This window comes from Streptopelia decaocto (genome assembly GCF_964273445.1).
Source record: "Streptopelia decaocto genome assembly, chromosome: 1".
In the NCBI taxonomy this organism is placed as follows: Eukaryota; Metazoa; Chordata; class Aves; order Columbiformes; family Columbidae; genus Streptopelia; species Streptopelia decaocto.
The window spans coordinates 122,616,577-122,642,303 of NC_138663.1; the positions used below are offsets into that span (position 1 = coordinate 122,616,577).

A 25,727-nucleotide genomic window follows, 5' to 3' on the forward strand; every position below is an offset into this window, starting at 1 on the left:
GAATCTTCAAAGGTCATCTAGTCCAACTGCCCTGCACTGAGCAGGGACATCTTCAACTAGATCAGGTTGCTCAGAGCCCCGTCCAGCCTGGCCTGGAATGTCTTCAGGGATGGGGCATCTACCACCTCTCTGGGCAACCTGGGCCAGTGTTTCACCACCCTCAATGGAAAAAAATTCTTCTCCTTTCCTGTAGTTTAAAACCATTATCCTTTTCCTATCACAACAGGCCCTGCTAAAAAGTCTGTCCCCATCTTTCTTATAGACCCCTTTTAAGTACTCAAATACCACAATAAGGTCTCCCTGGAGCCTTCTCTTCTCCAGGCTGAACAACCCCAACTCTCTTAGCCTGTCCTCCTAGCAGAGGTGTTCTAGTCCTCTGCTCATTTTTGTGGCCCCCTGACAGAGGAGCATGGGCCTTTTGCCAAGACCTTGTCCTTGTCTGAGGCTGCTTCAGCAGTGCAGACCTTCAGAACTTCTGCTGCAGCAGAGCCTGGGCTATTGGGGTGAACTGAGAAGCCTGGGAACAAGGACCATTCCAGTGCCTATTAATGGCAGACAAAGAGCAATATGAAAAACTCATGTTCTTCTTGAAAAGTATGACTCGGTTTCATTTCGGAAAGACTCTCCAAGTTGTAAAAGTTAATAGAAACAAAGCTTTTCAGGAAAGAATCCATGGGTAATGATAAATCCTTCTCTTCTGATAAGCTGTGTGAGCATGGTGCTCAACTGTTTGTGGCAAAGGATACTGCCAGCCCTTCAAATGTACGGGAGTGAAGTGAGGCTTTGGATGATGTAGTATCCGGTTGTAACCATCCGCTTTGGATCTTCCCGCCCTTTTAACAAAAGAATGCAAGGAGAGAATGATTTTTGTTGGAGAAGCACAGGTGATATGTAGAGCAGGCAGCATTATAGTTGGTTTCTCACAGAAGTGACCAGAGTTCGCTTCACTGTGGAGCAGATTTTTCTGAGTTACAAACTCCTCAAAAGCCGCTTCAGGATGGAAAATTTGATAAAATTCTTGGCTGCTTTTTTTTTTTTCTTATTTTTTTGGACAAGTTTTCTGGGGTAGCAGCAGGAAGATCTGAAAAAAGATGATTGCAATTCCTTTTTCTTCAGAGATGAGGAAAGCGCATCACAGGGTTGCTAGTCATGCGGTGGATGCAGGTGGGAAGCCTCTTGCCTGTAGGACCTTGTTTGTCAGCAAGATTCTCGTCTTGGAAATTATTGGCAGCTGGCATGGTAATGAGTCCATTTCAATATAAATGAGCTTCATTTTATTAATTTCTGCCAGCTCCTGAGCAATTCATGAACTGCTTTTCAGATCTCATGCAACAGCTTGGGGGAAGAAGGGGACGTGAGGAGTGGAGAGTGGAACATGAAGGAGGAGAAAGAAAATGAGTATGTTTTTAATTTAGAAAGGAGCCAGTGACTCTCATCTCTCTGAGAATCCAGCCAAGAGTGAGGATTACAATTTCACTACCAAGCAGCTCTCATAAAATGAAGGGCATCAGTAATCTCTTCCAAGGTTTTTGTTCCTTGAGAATTTTGGAAAAGTTTATAACTCTCAGAACTCAGCACGCAGTGTTGAGTTGATGTTTCACTGCTAGTGTTTGGCTGGGTGACTTGAGAGCTGGCTTAGGCAGCGCACCCAGCACTCCGGTGAGCTTGTGGTTCTTGGTGAATGGGACTGGACCTTGAGCTGCTGTACTTGCAAGGGAGCTTGCCAGTGGTATCAGGCCAAGAAAGAGCTGGGATTTGGTACCCACACGAGTGCACTTGTGTGTAACTTGAGGACTATTCTTATGACTTGTCTTAGGTCTAAATAAGCGTGGAATGGTCTCTTGTATCCCCCCCTTAGTGAATGCAATTAACAAAATGATCCTTTCACCATGCACAAAAAAATCATGTAAATGCTCTGCTCTACATGTCTGATTCGCCCTTGAAAAATGTTAATGAAATCCCTGCTTGGATAACCGCCCTTTTTGCGAATTAGACAGTCTGAGCAGACAAATTGCGTCTGAGGTCTTCCAGTTTCGGGCCTGTTCCCTGGGCAGCTGGGTCCCCTTTCACTGCCAGAAGTTAAACCGTGGTTTATTGGAAGGTGCCTTCCTTGGTGGTCGTCTTTGGATGCAGGCATGTTTTTGGACCTGAGGTTTTCAAGGGCTGCCTGAGACAGACTGTTCTCAGTAGGGACATGTTAATGTCTGTGGGGATTTTTGTTGTACAGCGTGGCGGGAAGAAGAACTCTCCACAATCTGTAGTTTGGGCTGACGGTGCTTGACTGGGTTTTTCATTTACTTTGCCATCATCAGATTTCATCATTTGAATTTAAGCACAGCATTCGCATACTGTATTGCACAGTGTTTCTTAGGTAAGTGATGATAACAGGACCTGGCAGAAGATGCCCTCCTGTGTAGTCGTTCCTGCTAACCCTTTGTCTGATTTTTTTTTTTTCTCCCCTCTTTCTCCCCAGGTTTTTGGCATATAGTCATAGGCTCTGACGTGAGAGTAACGGAGTCGCTGAGTGGCAGGTGCTGACAGCTTCTGCAGTCCCCGTAACTGTTCATTTTGCTGTCATTTGCAATTCTATACCTCTAAATGCCACAGCTCTCTTGGGGAAGGTTGCGCTGGATACCAGTACTGCCTCGGAAGGTACATGTGTGTCCATATATTTTTCCTTAGGAGTTTGCTGTGCTGTATAGTAGTTTGCGGGAGGGAAAAACTGGATAAGCTGCATGTGGTTTATGGTTACACCCGTTTAGCAACACAAAGGCATTTGAATGGCTATCAAGCAGCTACAGATGACATCCCTTCCTCCCTCTCTCCTCCTCTTGTTTGAATTGCCTGCAGGGCCTTTTTGGAGTCCATCCCGTGCTTTAACATATGCGAGAGCGGCTTACAAAAAAGAAATGGCTGGTTAAGAGGTTCTGATGTGAAAACAATTAAATATGCTGCTGGAGTTTCCGAGAAACTCAAAGGCTTACTGTGGAATTTCAGCCTCTCCCTTGCCCTTTTGAAAAAGCACATTTTAATTACAATAAAATGTGTATGTTCGCACTTGGTTATTAGTCTTGTACATTTTTCTATGTGGTTCTTGTGAGTTCTGTAAAAATCTTTGTTGTTGGCTGGCAGATTTTAGCAAAAGTTTATTTCTGTAGGCTTATTGCTCGCTGTGGATTTAATAATTGTTCTGGTTCTCACAGCCTTCCAGCTCCAGGAGAAAAATACAGATTTGTCACCAGGGCCTCCCACTAGAATCTAATTTTAAATTTGCAATCTGTTGTCTTGCGAGGTGTTTCAAATTTGGTTGCAAAGTTAATATATTTCAGATTTTCTTCTGGAATCTAATGGCCCAACTTTTTGCAAGTTTGAGAGTTGGTAACTTATGTTTAGTTGAAATGGGCATTCTGGTTTTGTAATTGTTTTAAGAAATATTTAATATCAGGGGCAAGGGAAGAGAAAGGAAAGTTGTATTCTTTGAGAGAGCCATCATCAGTGGTCATCTAGAATATGATCGTCTTTATGTGTAACCACGTCATGTAAGATTCATCCAGCAAAAACTCAGCTGTTCAGGTAGAGGTCAGTCTGCTTGTCTGGGGTAGCTGATATAGGGACCACTATTTTTTCCAAAGTTCTCTTGCAGAATTTGTGTTGTTCCTGCTGATAACCTAATGTTGAGATTACTCTTGTTTAAAAACAACAACAACAAAACCCAGTGCAAAATTCTATAGTGTCTCTTGACATGATAGCTGGCTAAAAGGTGTCTTTCCTGGCCCCTTCAAAGACTTCCACAATTTTGACGTTTTACCTGCTCTGAACCAGTAAAAAACAGATCTTCTGGGACAGAGAGCCCTTTCCCAGAGCAGTGATAGCTTGATGGCCACGCTGCCTCTCGAGGATGTGGAGGAACAAGTTGCCACCCCTTGGTTTACCTGACTTGGGCTGCAGATATGAATCTTGATCTTCCGCGTCCTCGGCAAGCCATTGAGTCACCAAGCTGGTGCCTCTCTCAGGAGACGTGCCTGTCTCGCCACTTAAGTTTTCAAATCTCTGCCTCTTGGAGCAGAGGAGCCTTTCATCCAAAGCAGTCTATTCCCACGAAAAGTTTGGGTTTTGATGAATCAACGTTTTCTGCTGAAAAACTTCCAACTAGTTATGCTTACAGTGCGTGGTCTGTGTGCGCTGATCTCTGCTAGCTTCAGAGAATAATTCAGAACAGATTTTTGACACGTCGCAATCCTTGGCTGAGCGCGACAGACCTGTTTAAAGCATCAAGATATGTCACACTTGATTTATGTTGTATCTTGGTGGTACCTTGATAGGTCTTTAATGGTCACCTTCGGATTTGACGGGTGAGCTAACAAGGGGAGCCTTTGTCCTACCAGCATTTGCGTGCAATTCCCATCAACATTACTCATTTTCTTAATTTGATACAGATTTTTTTCATTGAGTGTGCTAAATTCAGTTAAGCTGTAGACAGGCAGCATCTGGCAGCCGGAGCTGGAGCAGTTTAAGACATTTCTGCCCCAGGGTGTCTGCTGCTGCCCCTGGGAGGGGGTGGCTGGGGCTCCCCTCCCCTGCCCAATGCTCCTGCTAGCTAAGGATGCCGGCATCTGCTTCAGTGCGAATTCACAGCTTTCAGGGCTGCCTTTCCACGTCTGCCTGTGCTGACCTAACAGCTCACTGCTGCTAAAAAATGGGGGAGGTGCCCCTCGCTGTCCCTTCTTCTCCAGCTCCTGTGCGTCACCTTCCAGCCGTGCTGCCCTGTCCTTGTCACGCTCTGTCCCCAGACGGGCACCCTTCTGCTGCCTCTGGGACTTGCCAGTTGAATTCGTTATTCCAGCAAAAATAAACTAATAAATAGTTGGTTTTGGTTTTCCCCCTGGGGTTTATTTTCTGCTGTTTTAGTGGACTCAGCTGCATGAGCACATGAATTGGTTGGTGGAAATGCTCAGCCAGAAATGCAGAGGGGAGGCAAAAGTGGGGGTGGGAAGGTAGGAGGGAGCGTCCCTTCCTGGGGGAGCCATTTGTCTCAGGCACCCCACAAGTGGCCACCCTCAGCTTTACCCACTGGCGTTGACTGTCCCCACTTGGGGTGGGCTCAGCCTGTTGTGCCCTGCGTCTCCCCCAGGAGATGGCTTTTGACAAGGGATGGTGACAAACTGTGCCGTCTCACGTTGCTGCAGCAGAATCAGCTGTGCCATACCTGCCTGCGGCCCCATCGCTCCCACTGTGCAGAACCTGCAAACCTCTGCAGTGTGATGCTGGGGAAATCAGTGGGATGAGGGTGAGGCCTCTTCAGTCCAGGTGCAGGAGTGAGGTATGGGCTAATGGAAGGGATAGATTGCCATCTGTGAGATAGATAGCTGTCTGAGGGATTTGCAAACCCGTCCTCACCTAAAGCGCCAATCCACGGAATTAAAAAGGGACAGCTCTTTACTTTGAAGTCTGACACTTCTTGCCAGTATCTAGCAGATACTTCTCATTGTGTGAAATCACTCAGTAAACATTCCTGCGAGGTCTGAGGAGAAGGAGGAAAGAGACGTTCCTCTTTTCTTGAGAGTGTTTCTAGCAGTGTTATTTCCTCACGGGATGCAGCCTGAGCTGCTGCTCCTTTGCTTGCCAATTCATTTGCGATTCTGTTACTTTTTGGCTGGATGAAATTTTTCCTGGTGTGCGTGGAGACTCCATGGAGGTGGTGGCACGGGACTGCTCTCCGTAGCCACGCTGCCCGGCATTTCCATCAGCAAGTGTGCCCTGCCGAGTGGTGTATGGGGGATGCTCCTGCCCTTCGGCAGCTCTGTTTCTGCAGGTAAAGAGCTCTCTTCAATCATTCATAGTTTCAAGAGGACTTTAAAACTGTTCTTTCTCCTTAGATAGGTACTGAAGTGATGGCTGCATGTCTGGAGACTGGGGATAAATGGCTGCATGCTCCGATGGGCTTTGTAGCCGGGGGAAATCCTGTTGAATGAAAGTGTGGTTAGCAGGAATCTCAGAATCAAAGCAGCTAAAAGCATTAGTCCGAGAAGGTGTCTTTTGCATGATGGGGAGTACTGAGGTGTGGTTTTAGACATCAGTGTGGAAGACAGAATGCAATTTTTGTGCTTTAAAATGTTTTAAAAGCAAAAGCTAGCTGTAATTTATTGTCCGGTACTTATCAAAGGGCCATAGCTTTTAAGGAATAATAAACCCTGTCTAGGGATTTATAATGCTGTCATATTTTATAGATTAAAACCTGCCCTCTCTTCAGCGCATTTATTTTGCTAAATGATGTACGATAACCAAGTCTCATGACAGTCAATTGGAATTCAGCCATTACTTTCAGGAGATGTAGGGTATTTCCTGGTATACTTCACATGCAATTGTATTTCTTTTAGATACAGAAATGTCCAGATATTTATGGGGGTGCCTCTGTTGCTTCAGCACTGAACAGATTTTTAGCCTCAGACACAACCTACTTAGGTGGGTAGAAGAACAGAGAAGCGCAGTCCTCTGTGGTCAGAAGTATCATTGCAGTAGTTCCATTCTACCGTATGCGCCCAGGGCAGCCTACGGCAGAAGTGCTGTGCCTGTATTTAGCACAATCGATTCCTCACTTTCTAGGTAATTTATGTAGGGCTAACTCAGTTCCGTGCAGCAGCAATAGTGTGTATTTAGATAGCGAGGGAAAAATACACAATCACATTCATTCTGCTAGCGTCTGGCTCAAATACCCATCGGCGCATAAGAGAGAGGAAATTACCCCAAGAAATGAAAAAAAACAGATTGTTTTACTGTCTAGGCAGCTTTTTTTTTTTTTCAGCCAAGACTAACAGAAATACCTCAAAATGAGGAAGTTTTACCTCGGAATTTCTGTTCAAGGTTTATGGACTATTTATCTGAATATAGTTGTCTTGTGTGTGTTTAATTCTGAATCTCCTATTTAATTTTGAATGGCCATGTACTTTTAACATTTACTTGTTCTTCTTGATCTTTGGCCAGTAGGAGCCCATACTACTGATAAAATATTTCTGACATTTATTGAGTGAGATCATAGACCTCAAAGTGTTTTCCAAGGTTGAATCCAGATCATCACTCCCATCTTCTGGATGGGAAACCTGTTTCATGGCAGGATGTGCACAACTGAATAATACAGGAAGCTAGGTACAGAGATGGGGACAGAAACCCAGTCCCTGTGTTCCAGCTCAGTTTTCTCTTTGCTAGATCTAAGCACTTAGATGTAGCTATCTGCCTCAGAGTGAGTAGGATGGGAAAGGTTATTTTTGTATAGTCTGAGTCACTCATGCTAATTTATTTTTCATAATATGGCTTTCTTGTGTGGGGCGCTCTGTACCTGCTTAATGTTGCACTGTTTTTTTTTGTTCCAGGAATCAAACCTATCATTAGCTTGCTGCCAAACAGGTGAATTTGTACTTTGCTATTTGGTGCTTCAATTCGCAGTTCCTAGAAAAAAAAAAACCAAACAACAAACTGAAATCTCAGATAAAGGCATATGTACATCTACTTTTTGGCATCTTGTTACATGCAGATAAATGATAGCTGTTGATTTTTTGAGTTGGAATTGCGAAGCTAATACGAATAGTCAAGTGAATGTGTGCAGAGCTGAGATTGCCAGCACACTTTGGTGATAAACTAGCTTCAGTTAAAACCAAGCTTCAAGGTTCACTCCTTCCCTTTTCTACACTCTTCATTCACACCAGCAAAACTGTCACCTGGCTTTTTCCTACTTACTGATTTAACTGAGTTGTATTTATAAGTTTGCTGGAATGGTCGCTGTCTCCCTTAATTAATTCTGTGGGATTAGTAGCTGCTGTTCAAGCACGTCCTGCAAGACCCAATGAAAGGTGTGGTGTAGGTCAAAAAAAGAAAAAAAGCTATTTGGGGTGTACTGGGGTGTCTGTGTGTCTTCTTGCCTGCGCATTTGGTTGCTACGGTTAAGGTTTCCTGCTCTGTCCCCTTGCAGACTGTGACGCCATGGGGAATGCTGAGAGCCAGAGTGTGGAGCACGCCTTCTACGGAGACAAACATGCTGCCCTGGGCCGCAAGCACACCTCCCGCTCCCTTCGTCTCTCCAACAAAGCCTCTCGCCGGACGCGGCATGCTTCTTCGGGAAAAATTATCCACCGTAACTCAGAAGTGAGCACCCGCTCTAGCAGCACCCCCAGCATCCCCCAGTCCCTGGCGGAGAACGGCCTGGAGCCCTTCGCCCAGGAGGCCAACCTTGAGGACTTCGGTAGCCCCATCTGGGTGGACCGCGTGGACATGGGCCTGCGGCCTGTTTCCTACCACACGGACTCCTCCGTCACCCCCAGCGTGGACAGCAGCACCGTCCTCACCGCCGCCTCCGTGCAGAGCATGCCCGACTCGGAGGAGAGCAGGCTCTATGGGGACGAGCCGCCCTTCCTGGCGGAGGGCGATGGGAGGTCACATCGGTACGCGGCCAATGGCACGAACTTCATGGAGACAGCCAGCTTCAAGAAGAAGCGCTCCAAATCGGCTGACATCTGGCGTGAGGACAGCTTGGAGTTTTCGCTTTCCGACCTCAGCCAGGAGCATTTGACGAGCAACGAGGAAATCCTGGGCTTGGCTGAGGAGAAGGATGCTGAGGCCACCCATGGGATGGAGGCCAGTGGCAGCCCGCAGACGCTAGTTGCCTGCCAACGGGCAAACTCTATGAGCGACTTGTATTCCCCCAAAACCCCGAGAGCTGCTGTCAATGGAGGTCCACGAAATGCCTTTGGAGGGTACTGCCGGAATTTAGTGTCTGACATCCCAGATCTCGGGAGCCATAAGATGGCATCGGTTACTGCTGAGGATCCGCCTTCCTACAGTAATTACAATACGCTGCCCTGCAGGAAATCCCACTGCCTTTCTGAAGGAGCCACCAACCCACAAATTAGCCATAGTAACAGCATGCAAGGCAGAAGGGCGAAAACTACTCAGGTAAGGCAGTTTTATTTTATGTAAAACAGAAACTTGTGTGCATTTGCTAAGCTATGTCTGTAGATAAAGATATTCTAGGTTCTTCCAGACTCTCTTTTCCTTTAATACCCCCTTTTCAAGGAGGGGGCTGTATCCAGGAGAAAGCTGAACTAATCGGTCTCCAGAGCTGGCTTGATCCCATCACTGCTCCCTTCGTTATCTGCATCTCTAGGCCTTTTCCACTCTTCACTGCCTCTGGGAAAGATAAGTCTGCATTTGCCAGCTAAAGATTTTCCTGTGTGTTTTGCAGTGCTGACAGTGCCTTTTTTTGCAGGGTAGCTGCCAAAACCAATCACTCCACTTGAGGGGCTCACGTGCATTGGTTGTGTCTCCCCTCTCTGCCCTCCCTGCCCCCTTGCCCTCCCCTGCCTGCACATGTGCAAGCACTCCTCGGCTCTAGTGGCTGGAAGCAAAGAAGAAACCTGCAAGTGTTTTCCCTCCTCTCCATGGTAAACACTTGCTGGGCTGCAATTTCACTCTTTTAATTGCCCAGCATTCACATTTATGCAAAACATCACCTAGAAACAGTCCTGCAAGCTGCAGTGCTCACCTGCTGTAAACTGAAAAATTATGGGGGATGTATGGAGAAGATGCTGCTTCTAGCCAGGGAGGACATCATACCCTCATCCTTCATCTTTTAACAGGCAGCACAGAGCCAAGATGAGCTTTTCTATCTAGTGCCTCTCCCCACTTCTGAACACCAGTCCTGTGATCTTTGCTTTGACGGCTGCTGTTTGGTCTTTATTTTGTTTTGCCCTGCTTTTCTTTGCCATGTTCTGTCTGATCAGGTTACACATCGCTGCCTTGCGCTGTAAGCAGCAATTCTGCATACAGTATGTTGCAGGTGGGATAAAGGAGCTACAAATCCTGCCCACCTGTACAAGCCACATGTGGCACACGCATTGCGGGCAGTTCATTCACCTGGCTTGCTGGACCTTCTCAGAGGGGTGGTCCAGCTGCCTAATGGAAGATACTGGCATTTTTTTGCATGCACTATTTTCTAGCTGTGGGCACAGTGTTTGGAAACATGGCTGGGGGACACAGACAGAACCGTCTGACGGCGCAGGTCAGAGCTGTGCACGCTTCAGCGGCTCCCCTGATTTTATAGCATCGTTTCTAACTACATATGCCACGCAGCATACGCACACCGTGTCGTGTGACCCAGAAAAGGAAAAAAGCGGCACGCTGCATCAAGGTTGGAAGCCGGCAGGCTTGCTCCTGCTGCCGCGCTGAGCTGCTGTCAGGACACCAGCGCTGGAGATACCAGGCTAGGCAGCTGAGTCAGGCGGGATGCAGCTCCACCACGGAGGAGCTGCGGGGGGCTGCTGGAGGGCGAGAGGAGCCTGTGTATCCCCCCCCATCAGCTGGCACTGACTTGGGCTGATGGGAAGGGGCTGCTGAGTGACTTCCTGTCTGTGCTTGATCCGTGGAGATAACGCTGCTTCTAAATATAAAAATGACATGTTAAAACAGATGCTGCGGCGTCCCACAACAGCAGCTTTGTACTTCAAAATCAGCTCTTTATTTTTGGAGGTGTTTTTACGGTGCAGGTGCAAAAAACGCTTTAGTGCTCCATCAAGGCAGTGCAGGATAAAAGGAAGAGAACAACAACAAGAAAATAAAAGATGATATTTGGCAGCCTTGAACGTAACAGCTTTCATGGAGATTGTTAGGTGCAACTGCTGCCTCTAGCCCCCTTTCAAGTGTATTTAAAAAAAAGAGAACAGCGTCACTGGTGAAAAGTGAAGCATTTGTTTTTCTTCTTGGTGCCTATCTTGGCATTAAGAAGATTCCTCTGACGCACTTAGTGAAAGTCACGAATTTGCGTAGCATTTTGCAAAGCCTCAGCCATACCCAGAGGAATCACTTTGTGGGGCTGGTTACACTAGGTACATCTCCTGAGTGTGGAGATGATGGCTCTGAGGAGTCTCAGCAGTGATTATTACCATGTACAAATTCAACAAAATTAAAGCTTTGGAAAGGTCAAAATTCCTTCCAAGCCTTTAATCCTAGCACCACACAGTAAGTATAAGATACTTGTCAGCAATGAAGACATGTTAACCCAAGCCTACCTTTAGCAAGCTTAGAGAAATTACTGTCATTATGTCTTTGACAGATAGAGTGAAAAGGAACACCAAATTTGCACACAAAGGACTAGTTCCTTGGTGAACCTTGATTAGGTGGCTTTGGATGGGGTGAGAGGAGAGAAGGTGCCAGTCTGTCTCTGCACCAGGTCCCCAGTCCAACAATGTCTCAGGACTTTACTCATCTTTACTTGACACCCCTGGTGTGAAGTTGAATGTGATGGTTACCCTACCTGAGATGGTGGAAGCCAAGATGTAGAGCTGATGGCCTTACTGCTTGGCTGTTCGTGTGTTCCTTGGCGCTGCTTTGGTCTGTGCCAGCTGGTACTTGGACACAGTTTGGAGAATTTTGTTTCCCTCTGCACTTCCCGGTCTGTCAACACTTTCTCAATGGGCTTCACACTCTTGATGACTACCTTGAGCATTGCCCTAGAGTCTGCTGTATGTGTCATCAGGCTGTAAAACATTCCATGCTATAAAAACAATTTAGTGGACTAGAGGCAAAACTTTCATGGTTTTTCCAGCCTTTTGAACTGCCCCCCCCATCCCAACCTCACAAAATAATAGTTATATGTCTTAGGGGCACCACATAAAGGTGACCCAGGGCCAAGAATAATATGGTTTGGACACAATTTTCCTTGTTGGCCTCCAGGCCAGTGACCTGTCATTGCCTCTGTGTTATTTAACAGTGCAGAAGTAGCTCCCCTGTTCAAAGTCACCTAAGTGAGCCTCACAGCCAGGAGTGAGGTTTCTGCCCAGATCACTGTTGCCCATCTGCAGAAGAATTTGGGTTTATATTTGCCAGTGGCTTTTTTTCAGTTTTTGGAAAGTTGTAGCTGGGGTATTTGCATGATTTTTTTAGTCTCACCTGCCCTGGTGCTAGAAGTGCTGGAAGGTCCTAGTGGTCACTGGTAGATATCATCTTTTGGCTAGTCTAGTTCCTAAAGAGGTCCCTGGAAACAGAAGACACCAAGTGCAGGCTAAGTCTTGAGACCATAGCAATGGGCTTGTGCCCTTCTGTTTGATTCCTGAATCCAGCCACTGTTACATGCATGTTCAACTACATCTACATACATCATCATATTTCCCATGTGGGCTAAATTTATTAGAAGTTGTCAGCAGCTGTAATTTTTGTGATGTGTTGACCACTTGTACTGGAAAAGTGCATCCTTGAATGTATCACAGAAAGCAGGTGCCACTATCACAGCTGTACCTGTTTTGTTCTGATGCCTTATCCATGGGTTCTTTACAAGTACATGGTTTACATGAAAGGAAAGAATAAAATCTCTCCTTTCCAAATTTAAACCTCAAATTGAACTGTGGGAGTCACTTTCCACTAATTTAGAGGGAGAGCTTTTTAATACTGGAGAGACAATTACTTTCAATATGCACAAGCGATTAATATTCACAGGGTGACTCTGGGGCACCCACGTAGCAGTTCTGTTTTTCGTAACATTTTAACATGAAGGGTTCAGATCTGCTGAAGTGAGACTTCCCAGAGAGCTCTGCTGGGATCCTGTTTGGCTTTTGGAGCTGATTTGATGTAGGTGGAAAAAGCTTAATTGGCTGACATTTTCACCCAGTTTTGCTTGAAGGGAGTCAAGCTCCGGTTTGATACAGCTTGTTCTGGCCGTGGGTTGTGAGATCCCCAGGATCCTACAACCTGCTTGTTGAGATCCAGATTTTGTGAAAGGGCCCTGTTGTGTCCTGCTTGTAGCCAAACATCTGCCTGCAGGAGACTCCCTCCTCCTCCTCCTCCTCCTGGTTAATGTTCAGAGACAAATGTCACCTCATGCTCTCCAGCTCTTAAGTGTCCTAACTGAAATCTCAGAGGGAGGAATTAGGGAATTGAAACCTTGAGATGTGGTTCTGTGCCACCCACAAGCCCGTCTTGCCACCTCCTTATTCCCTGTTCCTCCTCTGTGGATAATTTCTGGCTGCTCTTTTCTTTGGACCATCAAATGAGGGGATACAGCGTGGACCGTAGGGCATGGACCTCTTTTGACATTTCAAAGGGCACTACGGAGGCAGTCATCTGAAGACATCCTGAATGTACAGAAGACTTTTTGGTCGCACGGCAAAATCTGCTTGCCAGGCTGTGGTGCTGGCAGTTCGTCTGTCCATGGGTGTCTGCTGCAGATCGGCGTGAGCCAGCCCTGCCTGATGCTGCCATAGCCCTGCAGGTCCCACTCCTCCCCTCTGCTTTTTGTGGTGGTTGAGGTGGTCGTTACCATCAACACCAGAGACGTCCATGGGCTTCCAGTGCTGGGATTTGCATTGTAGAGGAAGACATAAGGAGTAGTTGCTCGTAGATGTGAAGCTATGGGTGGACTGTCTTTCTAGGGAAGCGATGGTGTTTTACAAGCAGTATTTAGAGCATGGTGTGACTCCTGTGTGCATTAAAATCCGAGGCGACATGGTGGCCAAAGCATTTCTGCATGGTCGTCCACTCACATATGAGAAAGGTGGCTCATTCCTCTCTGAGCTTTATCGCCCAATTTGTGACTTCCTCCGGAAAACTCAGTTTCAGCATTGGTGTTACAATGATGCAGGCCAGGTTTTTAACATAACTTTTGAGAAGGAGCATCAAGAAGATGTTCCTCAACTCTGCAGGGAAAGCAAAGGCTTTTTACAGCATCTTCGCTCCAGCTTTTGTTGTGAAACTGAGGAGGAGGAGAGTGAACAAGCTTCCTGCCCAACTGACTTGGAAACTGCTCCTTCTTCAGTGCCAGCCCCGGACTATGTCCTTGGCGTGCTAAATCCCCTTTTGTCTGATTTTCAAGTTTATTATTACTTTTAGGCCTCTGTAGGTAGCCTGAAGGAATTTGGGATCTCAAGCCTTAAAAAAAAAATCCTTATAAATAAATTTTGCAGAATATGCAGGGGATGAAACCAAGGTTTTTGTGGATCAGGACATACACAGAAAAGCCTAAAAATAGAATATCTTTCCAGTCAATATTTTTTTTTAACATCTCAGGGGATTTTAAAACAGGTTATATTGTTTCATTATGCTCTGTAGGATGTCTAAACTCCAGAGAGCTGATGCTTGTTTTTAAGTTGCGTAAAACTGATTCACAAATGGTTTTGTGATATAGAGGATATAGCCTCAAAATGTAACAGGACCACACTGGGTCAGTCACATGAAAGCACTATCCAGCCCAGTACCTTGTTCCTCACATACCAAGTGCTCAGGCAAAAGAAAGGAACAGGGAGAGTATGAGGTGAACTTGCCTTTAGGGCATTCTTCCCGATCCCAGAAAATTGGCAATTTGAGGCTTCCTGAGCGAGGAGTTCATCCAAGAATGCTGAGTTGACCTGTCCCCCATGAATTCTCTTTTCTGAAATAATTTTCTGCTTCTGGCTTCCACTGCATCCTGTTCACTCTCTACATTACACTTGTGACCTCCCAGCCTGTTCTTATAGCCCTCCTCGGTCATCACTTTTCCAGGCAAGAGAATCATCAGCAGCTGAAGCTCTACCTCTATTAAAGTAATTGTGTACATCTCAGTTTGTAGTCTGGAAAACATAGCTATTTTCAGCCTAAAAATGATTTTTAATCATATTGATCCAGACCTTTAATCTTAGCTGTTTGACTCGAGATGGAATAGAGGAAAGACAAAGTCATGTATCATTAAATTATAATTAATGACACATAGTTTAGTAAGTGCCTAAAAGTAATATGTTACTGCTTTCCAGCTGTAGAGCACATCTCACTGATTTAGGCCCCTGTTCACACAGTCCCGTAGTGCCTTTCAGACAGAGGCTGTTCCCAAGGTCTCGGATATAGCCCAAGCTGTGCTCTAAATCTCCAAAAGCTGGAGATTCTTGAGTTGAGTGGCTTGTCTGGGGTGACTCAAGGGGCTGAATCCCACTGGAGAGCCGGTGAGTTTGCTGAGCCTCCAGGCAAACAACCCCATTAAACCCAAACTTCTCTGTTTTCAGCTACTAGCCACAGCACACCAAGTTAAAGGAAGGGGTGGAAATGGGCTCGGGGAGGAAGGGGTAACCACTCATTTTGGTGTCAGCCCAAGCTTGCAACACTGTGAACTGCTTGTGAATCCACATCTCAGTGGGTCTGAATGACCAGACCCATTTAATGCCCAGGCCAAATGGGCTGTTTATAGCCTGGCTGAGTGGAAGCAGATTCAGGAGGAGCCTGGAGGAAAGCTTGAACAGAGGGCTTGAGACCTGAACTCATGGGGCTTCCCTGGTCTGCCACAAGGCTGCCCTTGCCCAGTGGATGAGATTAGGTCAGGTATTGCCCATTCAGGATATTCACAAAGCAAATAGCAGTCACTCCATTCAGAGCACACAACTCTACCCCAATATTGTCAGGGAAAGGAGCATGTGAAAATGTGTGTTTTGGTCTCCACTGGCAAATATTTTGATACTCTTAAAAGATCTTAATTTGTTTTTCTTCCTTTGCTCTTGGTCTGAAGCCAATGGAAAGCAAATCAGCAGTCCTGATATCTGATCTAGCTCCATTCAGGCATTTTTTTTTTTTAACAGTAGGACTTTGTCATTTATACATCTCAAATGTTTATACCATTGGCAATAATTGTATTCTCTGTAAAGCTATATATACTACATCTTCTTAGTTTCAAGTACGTTCCGCTTAAAAATCACAGACAGGTTGCCCCAGCTGCTTGTTTGCTGGACTGTGCTTACTTAGATGGATGCAATTTGCAGTAGTGATCCTTTCCAGTGAAGTGCTCAATTGAAACATTTCTTTTCAGAGAGCTTTAGTGTGTGATCCTGTGACTAGTTGTCATCCCAGATGGGAGATGTTTCCAAGTTAGGTGATCATTCAGGTGAACACCTCCCAGATAATATGTTTTGATTTCAAGCTGCTGTTCTAGCAGCTTTCCTCATTCCCCACTTCCATCCCCTCTGTTATATTTCTCAGGAAGAACTGCCTCTTCTTGGCACCAAGTGAACAAAAAGTAACCGAACCCTGTATTTTACTTTGAGGATTTGGGCATGTTGCCATTTGTTTAACTCGAGCACAGTGAGGCTGCTTGCGTTAGTTTATGGTTAGCTCAATCCCTCTAGAAACTTTCTTCATCTGGGTGGTCCATTGGGATGAAAGTAAGGTAAGTTTTGGGGGGTCCTCAGCATATCATTTGGGAACATAGAGATTAAACACTGCAGGGCCCAAGAACTGAGACTTCCTCCCACTGCTGGGAATGGAAAGTGGGCATCCACCCCAGATCTGCATGGTTGTCCATAGCTGTGTGCAGGGACCACACTGCAAGAGGCTTTTCTGGACTATGGGTTAATTCTCATTCATGGTATTATATCCTTTAGCACCCCTCAGACATTAGTACTAAAGCCAGGGAAAAGCGGGTGTGCTCAGGTCCCAAGGTGATGCTTCATGCTGTTTCCTGCAAAGGGCCCTGTTGCCCTTTGTGCATTCTCTCACAGGCTTGGATTTCTCTCATATTAATAAAAAGCAAAATCAAAATATCCCACCCACTTCCCTTTACCCAATATTTTAGATTTTAGGGATGCAAAACTAGCTCTCTGAATATGAACAGGTTGCAAACTGTTGCTACAACCATCCTGAGTCAGTGAAAATCTGCACAGTAGCTTGACGAGAAGGGTAAAGCTGTCCCCTGCATTTCCCTGCAGCTTTATGGGGACAGTTTCATTTTCAACTTCTTTTAATCTCATAGCTGACAAGTCCTCCAGGGCTGTACTTTCCTGACTACTGCAGGAGTCCCTGTGGGTCCATAATTTGCCTTTAAGGCATCTAAGCTAAGAAAACAAGGCTTCTTGGGGAAGCATGATGGTCTACAGAGATGATCTTTCTGGAAGGGCCAAAATACTAGCTGGAAAATGTCTGTGCAGTGAGTGAACCAGAAATGTTCCCAACCCCTGTGTTAGAGACACCAAGCTAATGTTGATAGCTCGATGTGGAGTGAAGGAGCCATGTGTAATACTGCGATAACAGCCACATATATCAGTCAGAGTTGCCTGCAGAGGAAATGAGGTTGATGGGTACTTGATACATTGGTGTTTGCTACCTGCTTGTCCCAATGGAGCAAAGTCGATGCACATCTCCTTCCTACATTCGAGCATCTTCTGGGTGCCTGGCACCTTGTCTGTCTTTCCAAGGTGCCAAATTATACTGTATAGCATTCACCAAGACAGGGTCACAGAGGAATTTTGGAACCCACATCCATTGAAATCCATGCCTTAAGACTTTCCCCGGGTCGTTGCCCAGAAACCTGTGACTGTGATTCATCCTTTCATAAGAGTGAAGCTTGCTGCTAGGAGAAATATCTGGAAATCTAGACTAGTACCACCATTTTTCTTGAGAGTACATTTGATTTCAGAGAACCATGGCCAAAACCTAGTTGCTTGTTAAACCACTTTGAGCAGCTTTAACAACACATATAAGGTGTTTGGTGGTTTTTGTTTTGTGTGGTTTTGGTTTTTTGTTTGTTTGTTTGTTTTTGTTGTTGTTGTTGTCATTGTTTTTTATTATTATTTTTTTATTTTATTTTATTTTTTTTATTTTGACTCTTTCAGACATCTGAAGAACTGTTGCACCAGTGCGCTGAGTGCACAGAAGTAGGAAACAAAGCTGCTCGTACATATCCGTAACCAATCTCTTTGAATTCCCAGCATCTCAGTCTAGTATGCACATACAAATTGCAGTTGGCGTGTAACTGTGCCTCACTGGACTTGGGAGCTCTCCTAGGAGGTGTAAACAAGCCCCAGACAATCCAACAGAATACTACAGTTGGCCTGTGTTGGTTTGTGGTTGTCGGTTTGGTTGTCCAAAGCCTGCTGTCAATCCAGGGCATTCTGGCTCGTTTCATATAGTGCTGTCCTGTAGTACACAGGCCTGTAGGAATCTTCAGAACCTTCTTTCCTATCAACTCCAAGCATCTGCTTGAGGGGCTTTTTTCCTTGCTACGGTGGCAGATCTCCTTCGTGTCATTATTATATCTCTGACTTTACAGTGGACATGATTCAGTATAACAGTCTTCAAAACTGTAGTACTCCTGGTCAGAATGGGCAACTCCATAGTTGCTTTTGTGTTTCTTCATTGCAGGTTTAAAACCATTTCTCCCACTCTGGTTTCAAATGCAATCTATGATTTATCTTTGCTTCTTGGAATGTTTTGACTCTTTTGAGACAGTTAAATCTTCTAATGCATTCATTACCAGGTGTTCAGGTTACTCTGGAGAAAGGATTTCATTTTGATTTGGAGCAAGTCATACCTTGACAGACCACCTCGACCATCAAGAGATGGTAGAGTCAGTACTGAAAAGAAAGGGAAAACACTTATCAGGCCAATCTTTTTCTACACATGAGCTTCAAAGAGACACCAGGCACATAAAAGCATGCAAACTATCAGGCTGCTTACCCATCTATTTTAAATGTATTGTGTGGTGCTTGCCTAACTAGCAACCAGACAGGTTATGCACAATTTCAGGCTGAGGCTGAATGTGAACACCTTATTGCTCTGTTGCTAAACAGGATGGGGAACAGAGGATTTGCATTCTCTTGGAGGGAGCCCCTTCCAAGAAAAATACCCCACTCAGTTGTCTTTTACTAAAGAATACTTTTAATCTAATAGCTATTTTAGAAAGAAGTATTAACCACATAAGGAACCATTCATATTAGGGAAGTCAGAGTTTTCCTACTAAATGAGTCCCATGTGCCTAAAGTGCCCATGAATCACTGCTGTCAGTCAAGCAGGAGAAAGTGATTCACTAAGCCATTTTATTAGTGTCAGTAAACAGGGCTGTTGGTGGGAAGTTTGGTAAGCACATCGTTATTTTAAGTGCTCTGATTGTGTCCAGTTGTGAGCCTGAGAGTTGGGCAAGGCTTATCCCATCTGGTGGTCTCTTGCTAGCAGGGGCCAGTACCAAATGTTTCAACATGGGGACAAAGACACCTGGAACCCACCCCAAAACTTTTTGCTGATCCTTGCGAGCTAAAAGTAGATGTTTTTTTCTAAAGCAAAAAGTTTTTTTCTATATATCTTCTAAATCTAGCAAGAATTTTGTAACAAATGTGTCTATAGTGGACATACAGAGGTATGTATACTGTGTGAGTATGCAAAAGCTACAGGACCAAATACACTAGCTTGATGTAGCTTGCATTACAGCTTTATTCCCCACTGGCTTGCTTTGCATGAAACCCAGTGTTCACATGAGGAAAGAACATATATTTAAGTGGGTTGTTGATACTTTCACTAGTATTTTGCCCAATTGGTTCATCAGTTAAATTGTTGTCTGCATTTGGTGGGGCTGTGAGAATTCCACTTCATTACACCCTAACGCTATCAGTGCTTTTGGGGCTGTCCCGGCCTGCGGCCTGCTTGCTGGGCCTCACTGCATTCTTGTTGGTAACAGCAGCACCGTTCAGTCTGTCTCTGGCTTCTCATTCCGTGGCTTATCTCTCTGGTGTCAGTGTCGGACATTCCACTTCCTCCCCCCCCTTTTCCTCCATTTGGCCTCAAGTTGTGCCAGAGTACATTTAGATTGGATATTAGGAAAAAATTCTTCATGGAAAGGGTTGTCAGGCATTGGAAAAGGCTGCCCAGGGAAGTGGTGGAGTCACCATCCCTGGAGGTGTTTAAAACGCATTTAGACGCTATTCTTGTGGACATGGTTTAGTGCTAGAGTTAGGTATGGTTGGACTTGATGATCTGGAGGCTTTCTTCAAACTGAAATGATTCTGTGATTCTATGATTCATTACTGTCTGCTGAACCTCCTTTCATAAATCCTGGCCTTTTAGAACCAATATGGTAGCACTGCCAGGGTAAGAACCAGTGCCGCTCCTCCGTCCTCCTTAGCAGCAGCAGGGATCCCAGTGGGAGTTGTGCCACTCCTCACTGCCTCCCCATCAAGGCACACGGTGCAGCATAGTCTGTTTAGTTCCCTTCTTCAGGCAGTGGGCTTTGTGTGACTTTCTCCTGCTTTCCACAGAGCAATCTTAAATCAAAGGGACAAAGCCCCCTGTTTATTCAGTTTGTTGTCTCTGTGGACTAAGACCTGTTGTGTTTGCAAAATGCCAAGAACTGCTATTCCTACAACTTCCACCATCTCTCTGTCTTGGAGAAAATAGGCTTTATTTTCTTTGCTATGTGCTTTGTACTTGGTGTGACCAATTTAATGATTTCCACCTCCCTCTCGCTTTGCCCTCTTATCCTCCCAGCCCTGAAGCTAGGTAAACACCAGTGGGAAGGCTAAGTGTGGCAGCACAGATTTTAGTTCCAGTCTTGCATTTGCTTCCTGAGATGGTCTGTCTGGGCAAAAAATATTCTTCTGTGTGGAGGCAGCTGTTTGCCAGCCTGAAAATACAAAACACAAGTTCTCTGGCAAGGCGCAAAATATCAGGTGCAGTGTCCTGAACGTTGCACAGAGCTGAATAAAACTTTGGGGTTTTTTAACCAGTGAAATAAAACAAAGCCCCTTGATGACAGCAATTACAAGTCCAGAGTAATGTGCTGGTGATTTATTATAATGTGTGTATAATGTCCCAGACCGCGGGCTTCAGAAACATGCATTCTGCAGCCTTCAGCTGTCTCCCAGCTTCCACAATATGGCACATGCCATCGGCGTCTTGACAGAGAGCGCAGGGATGCCGGGCTGGAGTCAGAGGGATGAGCAGTGAAGGCTGAGCCGTGTCTGTAGTTCACTTCTGGCCTCAAGCATCTTTGCCTGGCAACTCCTTCTGCCGAGGAGTGAAATGCCTGTTTCATTAGCAAGCCTCTGTGGCACATCCCGTTATGGACCTGGGTCAGTAATAAGTCTTTCTCAGAGGAAAAGGACGTTGCTGCTGCCCATGGGGCTCTTTGAGAAACTGAGCAGGAAATGTGAATAACTTTAAATAACTCTCATTGAGGTTATGCAATGTTCGCTTTGCGTCTGGGCAGTAGCTCCTGGTGGCCATGTCAGTGGGTACTTTGAAGCTGACCGCCAAAGCCAGAGGCCTGTGTATCCACATGGATCTCATCAGTGGGGAGCCATGCTGGTCATGGTGCTTAATTTTCAGCATCCTGATTTGAAAGTTTGTGGGAGTTTTTCTGTGCCCCTAGTGACGTGTTCATCGAGCTCTGCTAGTTAGTTGCTTGGCTTGGGTGTATTACCCCTTCAGCCTTGGCATGTTTCCGCTGAAGCACAATACTAAACCTCTGCACTTTCTGCTGAACTCTTAATTGAATGCCCTTCAGTGTACAGATTATAGCACTGTGAGACGGCCAGAGCAGATGCCGGTTACTTCTTGAGAGCTTTTCATACCCTCCGATGAGAACGAGCTGACATTGCAGCAGGAACTCAGAAGTCAGAGACCTGTGCAATGAAGGCTCTTAACCCTGCTAACCCTGAGACCGAGCTTCCCATACAGCAGACTTCCGAAAGTGCTCAGCGCACTCAATGCTACGTTTCATAATTCATGAGGGTGAACAATATTAGCAGGCTGTAGGTTTTGAACCGTTCTGACCTTCGTGTGCTCAGACCCTCCTCCTACCAAAGGGCTTGCATCAGTTGGCAAGAAGTCTTTGATACAGGATATTTAAGAGAGGAAAAGGGAGGGCAGGGAGCAGAGGGTGATTAGGGGCAGGGCTGCAGCATTATGCTGAAAAGATCTTTTGACCCATCCAGCCTATCACTTGCATTGGGGTAAAGATTATAAAGGTGAGTGCTACGGTTTTACCTCATGAGCGTATATAACATTCACTCGCGTTTTCAATCCTTTAATTTTTTCATAAATAGTTAGCCATCATGCCTATGTATCAGTTATGGAGTATAATCCCCATTTATGGATGGGGAAACTAAGACAATTAATGCCGTGTCTAATCAAGGTTACACAAGAAGGCTGTGTCACGCTGGGCACGAGGAACCTTGAGAGCCTACATTGCAGCACTTGTGCTTGTACATCTCTGGGTGCGCTCCTGTTTTTGAAAACATACTCCATCTGCTAAAAAGCACCAAGAAAGTTTTGTGTGTGTACTGGCTGGCAAAATTACATATCTGATTTCCCTCAGGTTGGTGGTCTGTTCTAGTAGCTCTTTATTTTTTTTTAAACGATTAATTCTAGTTAAAGCATGAGATATGCTTCCTAAAAGTTATATCAGCTAAAATTTTGGAATTTGCCCTGTATTTTTTGTACTGCATGGATAAAATAATTACGAGACAGATTGTGTATTTATTAAATCATTAACCTAAAATAAAAATCTCAAACCCTTAAGTAATTTCTGTTGCCACCATTATATAATGTTCACTGCAGAATCCAGATTTGTTTATGCTGCATGAGTGACACACTTTTTTGCTTTAAAAAAAACATGGAGGAAGAAGGCCCCAGAAAACAAATGCAAACCCCGGTCATCCTACAGGAATGACTATCTCAGTGAACACGGGGATGCAGTTCGGTTCTTTGGCGCTCTGCTTTCACGGCGACATAGCAGTGCCAGTGGGGAGACAGCGTCTCAGGTGTGTGAGCATCGAGCGGCCGTGCCTGTCCCAGCTCCCTGACGCATTCGAGGGGTCTCGAATGGAGAGCTGTCATCAGAACTCGCACCATCCAGCTTTTCGTGATGCAGCACAAAAACTGGTATGGGGCAGTGTTTTGTAAACACCGGTTTCTGAGCAGCAGCAGTTCCCCTGTCCAGAAATCCCTCCTTTCAGTGCTGGAAGAAATGGGGAGATAATTGGCTTCCAAAAAAACAAGTGTATTGGAGCAGCAGGAAAAAATGCGCGGTTGAGAAAACCGCTCTGCAGGGGTAGATGACTGCACTTACAGGAAGCCCGGCTCAGCTCATTCACATGTGGTGGGAGGAATATTGGCCTGTCCAGAACAGCTTGTCTATCACTGTGTGTTGCATTAAATAACCAGACTGACTAGGATAACTGTGCTCACTGAGCGGGGAAGGAAGTGCTTATTCTTCCAGCTGGACTCCAAATCTCCCTTGAGAGGTAGTGTTTATAAAGAACGAGCCCATCCATTATGAATTAATGCCTTAAAAGTTAGTCAAATTCAGCAACACCCTCCCCTACCCCTCAGGTTTCCTCATCCAGCTCTTGCTCCACAGGAGGGAGGTTTCAAACAGAGCTCAGTGGAGGGTTTCTCGGTTTTTGCAGAGCTGCTCTTGGATGCATAGAAATCTGGTGCTTGAACCAACACCTAGCAGCTTGTTTTCTCTCAAAATAAATACTGCATTCGGCCACCTCTTCTCAGAATCCCCTTATTTTTTTAAACTTGTAAATCAAGCACCAGCTGCTCTTGCAGGAGAGGTGACGGCTGACATTCCTGTTGTTTTGGCCATATTTTTCACCTCTTTGCATCTTCTTGCTTGACCCCCTCATCTCCTGAGTATTTAACGTATTTGTCTCTGCTGACAGGGTTTGGCCTTTATCTGTCCTCCTTCAAGAACTGCTGCAGATGCCTTTGGTTAGCCCTCTTTGGAAACTAGCCTTGTTGCAGGGGGCAAGCTGAGCCACTAAGCCTTCAAAACCTGAACTCGGTCGCGTTGTTTCCTGTCTTGCTCAAGCTGGCTGTATTCTTGTCTCTTCTCCTTCAGCTGCAAGTTCCTGGGCACCAGGGAGGGTCTTCTGCTGTTGCAGTATTTTGGCAGGGTCTGTCACCATGGGATTTGGCAGGGGGTATCACATGGCCCATCATTAGCATTTGTGATGTAGAAGTGACAGAAAACAATCTCAAATACATTCCCTGCTTAGGAGAAAAAAAAGGTACCTTTTTAGTTATATAATTTGCAAATTACAGTCTTGGGATGTCTAAAATCTATCTTCAACTGTAGGTGTGAATGTACAATATCTATGTTTTCTTTTCAAAATGCGTAGGTTGATTGGTACTTTTCTTGAAACTGCCAGTTTTTGCAACCATATGTTCTCCTTTTGCAAAACCTTTAGCACTGTTAACTTAGCTTAATGTAAACAGATGATGCCGCGTCTTATATTCCAAAACATTAAGGCTGTAGAGGCACCACCTGAAATTGTTGTGTATGTGTGTGTATGACCGCTCTTTCCTAAGCTGTACTGGAAGTTCTGCCTACCCCAGCTTTTCTTCCAGTTGTTTGTCTTCAGAAGAGGAAAAGATGGGGGATTTCCAATGCGAGACAAAATGGAGGTGTGAAGAAATGTGGTGTCACCTGGATGTTTCGCGTTCTGTTGTTGTCTCCAGAAGGCCAGGCTTGGCCAGGCTCTTTATCTCACGCTGTGTCTCTCTTCCACCTAGGACGTCAACGCAGGCGAAGGGAGCGAATTCACCGACAGTGGGATCGAGGGAGCGGCCACCGACACCGACCTCCTTTCTAGACGCTCCAATGCGACCAACTCAAGTTACTCCCCGACGGCCAGTCGGGCTTTCATCGGCAGCGACAGCGGGAGCAGCTCGACGGGCGACGGGCTTCGCCAAGGGGTGTACGAGAACTTTCGCCGGGAGCTGGAGATGAGCACTGCCAACAGCGAGAACCTGGAGGAGGCCGGCTCTGCCCTCAGCGATGAGCAGAGCAGCGGCACCCTCAGCTCCCCGGGGCAGTCCGACATCCTCCTGACGGCCGCTCAGGGCACGGTACGGAAAGCCGGCGCTCTGGCAGTGAAAAACTTCCTGGTGCACAAAAAGAACAAGAAAGTGGAGTCGGCCACCCGCAGGAAATGGAAGCATTACTGGGTTTCCTTGAAAGGTACAGAGCGAGCGTGCAAGGGTTTGTCCAGATGTGTGTCCATGGTGTGCTGCGGGCTGGGTATTGCTGCAGGTGAAGAAGCCAATAGCCTAGACTCTTAATAAAAGCTCCTGTGAACCTCAGTCTAATTAACCTCAAATGTGAGGAAGTACTCCTGATGATTTTCAGAGGGGGCTTTTATCTGATGGTTGTTGTTGTGCTCACATCATGGTGTACATCAGACACATGACTGTGCTGCACTAAAGTGGGGTTCATATCCTGCTTGGAGTCCTGCTGGCATTATCTGGGGTGGCTTCTCCAAGCACTGGGTGTTTCCTTTAAACAGCATGTCTATGGCTTACTGACAGAGTAAATACCTGTGTGTAGCCACAGGCATGCGGCAGTGGGAGTTTGCTAGAGATGATGCTGGTAGCTGGCGTGCGTTCAAGCAGGGGCTCCATCTTTGTGTGCATTCCTCTTGTGCTTAGTGCCATTGGCCTCTCCTTTGAGATGTGCTTCAAAAGCAAAAACGCTCAGTGAGTTGCCACACGTTCGCGGCGTAAACAGGGAGATGTGGTCTGCACATCGAGGCTGGCTTGTGACATGGGAGATGTTGGCTCTGTCCGTGTCACCCGTCTTGTGGTGGGCAGCCCTCGGCACCCAGCTGCCCTTTGGCCTCTGAATTTTTGCAGGTCCCACTAGGTGCATGCTCCATCCCTGTTCGGGGTCTGAGTGCTTATAAATGCACATAAATGTTAACAGAGCAGTGAAACTCGTGAGCTGGCCTCCTTGAATGACCTCGAATTAATCTTCATGCAGTTGCATCAGCAGCAAAGCGGAAAGTGACGCTTGCAGGGTTTTGGGACTGGCCTTGCTCTCCTCCGCTGCAACCGGCCTCATCTGTGAGCCAGGGGAGGCAGAGCCGCATCTCCTGCTGTTGGCGGGTTTACCAAAAAGCTCAGAACAATTAAAGTCCTGTTCTGCCTACAGAGCACTATTTTTATAGAGATATATATAT

At 45.9% G+C, this 25,727-nt stretch overlaps 1 protein-coding gene across 8 annotated transcripts in view; it reads left to right on the forward strand.

The window, feature by feature from the left end:
* The window catches only part of TIAM1 (TIAM Rac1 associated GEF 1), a 198,814-nt gene that overhangs the window by 105,292 nt on the left and 67,795 nt on the right, over window positions 1–25,727 (forward strand). For 7 of the 8 annotated variants that reach the window (XR_014186698.1, XR_014186699.1, XM_082076393.1 and 4 more), the window contains 2 exons: window positions 7,964–8,943; window positions 24,283–24,730. Coding sequence is in view for 6 of the 8 variants with exons in the window: in XM_082076387.1 (XP_081932513.1) it covers window positions 7,964–8,943; window positions 24,283–24,730 (1,428 nt within the window). In the remaining 2 variants the exon portion in view is untranslated. Of the gene's footprint in view, window positions 1–2,473; window positions 2,653–7,963; window positions 8,944–24,282; window positions 24,731–25,727 lie in introns of all 8 variants that reach the window. The other variant, XM_082076394.1, reaches the window with a different exon arrangement.